This window comes from Herpailurus yagouaroundi, unplaced genomic scaffold (genome assembly GCF_014898765.1).
Source record: "Herpailurus yagouaroundi ecotype Mexico unplaced genomic scaffold, PumYag 64866, whole genome shotgun sequence".
Taxonomy (NCBI): domain Eukaryota; kingdom Metazoa; phylum Chordata; class Mammalia; order Carnivora; family Felidae; genus Herpailurus; species Herpailurus yagouaroundi.
In genome coordinates this window covers 1-3,417 of record NW_024418121.1, presented here as the reverse complement: position 1 = coordinate 3,417, position 3,417 = coordinate 1, and the positions used below count along the sequence as shown (strand labels likewise).

The following is a 3,417-nucleotide window of genomic DNA, read 5'->3' as shown; positions in this document are numbered from 1 at the left end:
GAGGGGCTTATCAAGCTTTCTTCATATGCTAAAACTTTGGGATTTTTATATTATAAATAAGGGACTTTGAGTTGACTTAGCTGCTTTTATGGTGGAAAATGAAAAAAAAAATAGTTTCACACTCTAAGCCTTTCCCTTTCCTTTTCAGTTGGCAGAAAAGTGAGGCAAAACGTTCACAGACACTTGATCCCTAGCCAATGGATTTAGACAGTCTTGCCGGCCAATTCCTCAAGGATATGGTGCAATGAAAACAATTCAGGAAAATAAAGAATACAGGAAATAATATATATAGCAGAGGCTGGGGGTAAATTTTATTTCTTCTTTTGTTTAGACATTACTTTTATTTATTTATTATTTTTTAAGGTTTATTCATTTTTTGAGAGACAGAGACTGAGCGTGAGCGGGGGAGGGGCAGAGAGAGAGGGAGACACAGAATCCAAAGCAGGCTCCAGGCTCTGAGCTGTCAGCACAGAGCCCGACGCGGGGCTCGAACTCACAAACTGTGAGATCATGACCTGAGCCAAAGTCAGACGCTTAACCGACTGAGCCACCCAGGCGCCCCTAGACATTACTTTTAAAAAGCAGCTAAAATGAAATCGGTAAATCATTCACTTTTTTATTATTAGTTACCTCTACACATTTATACGTTTAATGCCTCATTTGAACTGTACTCTTCATAGGACCTAAGGTTGTGTTTGTATTTAGTAGTTGCTGAATTTAGTTTATTGCTCCTGATGTTGGAATACCTGGGTAGACATCTGACAAAACAAAATTAAAGTCAGGTTCTTATTTCATTCCTAACATCAAAATAAATCTCAGTAGATTAGTAACTCCAACATTAAAAAGAGAAGTCATAAATTACTATAGAAAATTTTGGAGAGAAGAAGAGCTTATAAGACCCAGAAGCAGTCAAAGAACAATCTAACTGATATATTTGATTACATAGAAATGTTTAAACTCTGCCGAGAAAAAAAAAAAATAGTCCAAGCAATGTCAAAAGACAACAAACTAGGAGAAAGGCTTATTTTCTTTAAACATAAAGATATTTTATGAATAAAAAATTATATGTATATTTTATGTGAACAAAATGGAAGAGAATTAACAAATGGTAAAAACAGGCAGTTAACTAGAAAATAATTTAAAAATTTTAAGTATACGAAACATGATTAACCTCACTTATAATTTAAAAAATGCATATTACAGGGGCGCCTGGGTGGCGCAGTCGGTTAAGCGTCCGGCTTCAGCCAGGTCACGATCTCGCGGTCCGTGAGTTCGAGCCCCGCGTCGGGCTCTGGGCTGATGGCTCGGAGCCTGGAGCCTGTTTCTGATTCTGTGTCTCCCTCTCTCTCTGCCCCTCCCCCGTTCATGCTCTGTCTCTCTCTGTCCCAAAAATAAATAAAAACGTTGAAAAAAAATTAAAAAAAATTAAAAAAAAATAAAATAAAAAATGCATATTACAGTGAGAACCAATTTTTCACCAAGCAGGTTGACACACATCATAATGTTTGATAGTACAGGGTGGGTGATAGTAAGAAGAAAAAGTCACCATTCTGTAGCATAAAAGTGATAAAGTTAGTGCAAACACTTTGAAGGACAGTTGTTGCATTCATCAACATTGAAAATGCACCTCTTCAGCAACTGTACGGGCTGAACTTACCTTATAAGGATATGTTCCTGGTTTTGCACAAAGACAAATGTATAAAGACATACTACAAAATCCACTTGTTGATGGGAGAAACCCCGTGTCTCTTATCTACTGCATTTTGTACACCGCCAGGCTAATTGCAGTTCAAAAAATAATCGTTGAAGGAATGAACAGCATGCATGATGGCATTGCTGCTGGCTGATGACAACTCCTATGTCCAGTAACAGGGGACTGTTAATAAATGTTAATATCATTAATTCATACAATGGGATTGCACACAGCTCCCCAAAAGAATACAATGTATGCACACATGCTGAAATAGGCTGATCTCTATAAGAAATTATGTAAACAAATAAAATAAAGGCCAAATGTAAAACACATACCTATGCCGCGTGAGCTCAGACTATACCCAGAAAGAGAAACATGTAACAGTAACTGCTTCTGGGTAACCGACCAACGAAATGAAGGTTTTGGGTGGGGAAGTTTGTTCCTTTAGAAAGTTACTTTTAGAAACTTACTTTGCACTCCTTGCTACTTACGGATTTTTTTTAAATCCGCCATGCTCTTTACTTTTTCGGTTAAAAATTAGTTAACAACAACAAAAAACTCATACCGAGACATGTTTACGATTCTGTACTATAATAAGTCCCCTGCGGCCCACCTCGCAACACGACATTGAGCAAGCCAGTTGGCAAAAGGGCGAGATCAGGTTCAACTGCTGGGTGCTTACTCTTAGGTCAGGCTCTGTGCCAGATTGGCTAACGTTCAATTCTCGAAATCAGTGGGCTAGGCTTTCTCACCATTATTTAACAGGAAAGGATGCTGAGCCCAAAGTGACAGAACTCAAGGTTACATCTGTCTTTTCGATTCCTGTCTTCGCACCAGCCCTTCTCTCAACCATCTGTAGCAAACCTGGAAACACAGAAGAGCCAGCTCGTCCCACACCTTTCCACTCAAAAGATACCGGACTGCTTTACCGTCCTGACAAAGTATTATCAGGAATGGCACTCTTTTGCTAGAATTTGGCCTCAGACCTTCAGTTTTACTGGCAACTCCATACTCCCGACCACACGTGCAGTGATCTGCTAAGATGTGATAAATCCAGGCTTCCTCCTCAGCTGTTACTTTGGTTTCTATCACCGGCTTTGCGCCAGGGAAAGGAAAGGCATTCGCCCCGAACTTCATGGGTTCGGCAGACTCATGTAGAGCCGAGCTCCAGTGGTTGGAGGTCAAACGGGCCATCACCCCAGAGCGCTCCAGCTTTTTCTAGGTTTTCCGTTTCCAAGACCCTGAGAAACTGGCAGGACCCGCGCGGGATTTCTCAGAGCACCTGCAGCCACCGCGCCCGCCGCCCGGTGCGCGTCTGGGGCGCCTTCCCGCCACGGTTCTGCAGGCGACTCGAGCTTTCGCGGGGGTCTGGGCCGAGCCGCGGCGGGCCCCCAGCCGTGCCCGCGGAGGGGAACGCAGCCGGGAGGCACGCTTACCCGCCAGGCCAGGTCGAAGTCGAAGTCCCGGGCGCGCAGGAACCGCAGCAGGAAGGAATCGGTCAGGGGCAGCGGGGTCGGCGGAGCGCCGGCCGCCCGGGCCTGGCGCCGCAGCTCGGCCAGGGCGGGTTGCAACAGCGGGGACTGGTCCGGCAGCGCGCTGAGCTGCAGCCCCCGCTCCGGCCCCGGCCGCGTCTCTGCCATGCCCGCCCCGCCGTTTTGGCCGCCCGGAGCCGGGTGGCCGGGAAAAGCGCGGGCGCCGCGCCACCCTCCCGCCCCTCCCCCGGT

The 3,417-nt window shown here is 45.2% G+C and overlaps 1 protein-coding gene across 4 annotated transcripts; it reads right to left on the bottom strand.

The window, feature by feature from the left end:
• Positions 1–509: 509 nt before the first annotated feature.
• On the bottom strand, positions 510–3,387 carry LOC121024445 (alpha-tocopherol transfer protein-like). 4 transcript variants are annotated; one of them, XR_005787701.1, is made up of 2 exons: positions 1,658–3,123; positions 510–758 (listed from the first exon to the last, which is right to left on the bottom strand). XR_005787701.1 is itself a non-coding variant. In XM_040466669.1 (2 exons), exons 1-2 carry the CDS (start codon positions 3,331–3,333, stop codon positions 723–725), a joined length of 240 nt encoding a protein of 79 aa, XP_040322603.1. In that variant the 5' UTR covers positions 3,334–3,385; the 3' UTR covers positions 520–722. The 4 variants fall into 4 exon arrangements, 2 of the variants coding, with proteins under 2 accessions (XP_040322603.1, XP_040322602.1); XM_040466669.1 differs by lacking the exon at positions 1,658–3,123 and adding an exon at positions 3,130–3,385 and having other exon boundaries at positions 520–758; XR_005787702.1 differs by lacking the exon at positions 510–758 and having other exon boundaries at positions 1,448–1,876; positions 2,029–3,123.
• Positions 3,388–3,417: the final 30 nt, after the last annotated feature.

What these genes read in the sequence shown, in the direction of transcription:
- LOC121024445 (XM_040466668.1), bottom strand. Translation starts at nt 3,333, where the DNA reads ATGGCAGAGACGCGGCCGGGGCCGGAGCGGGGGCTGCAGCTCAGCGCG. An exon ending in ACTTCGACCTGGCCTGGCGG is followed by an intron (nt 1,877 to 3,129) that starts GTAAGCGTGCCT and finishes ATTTATTAACAG; the next exon opens with TCCCCTGTTACTGGACATAG.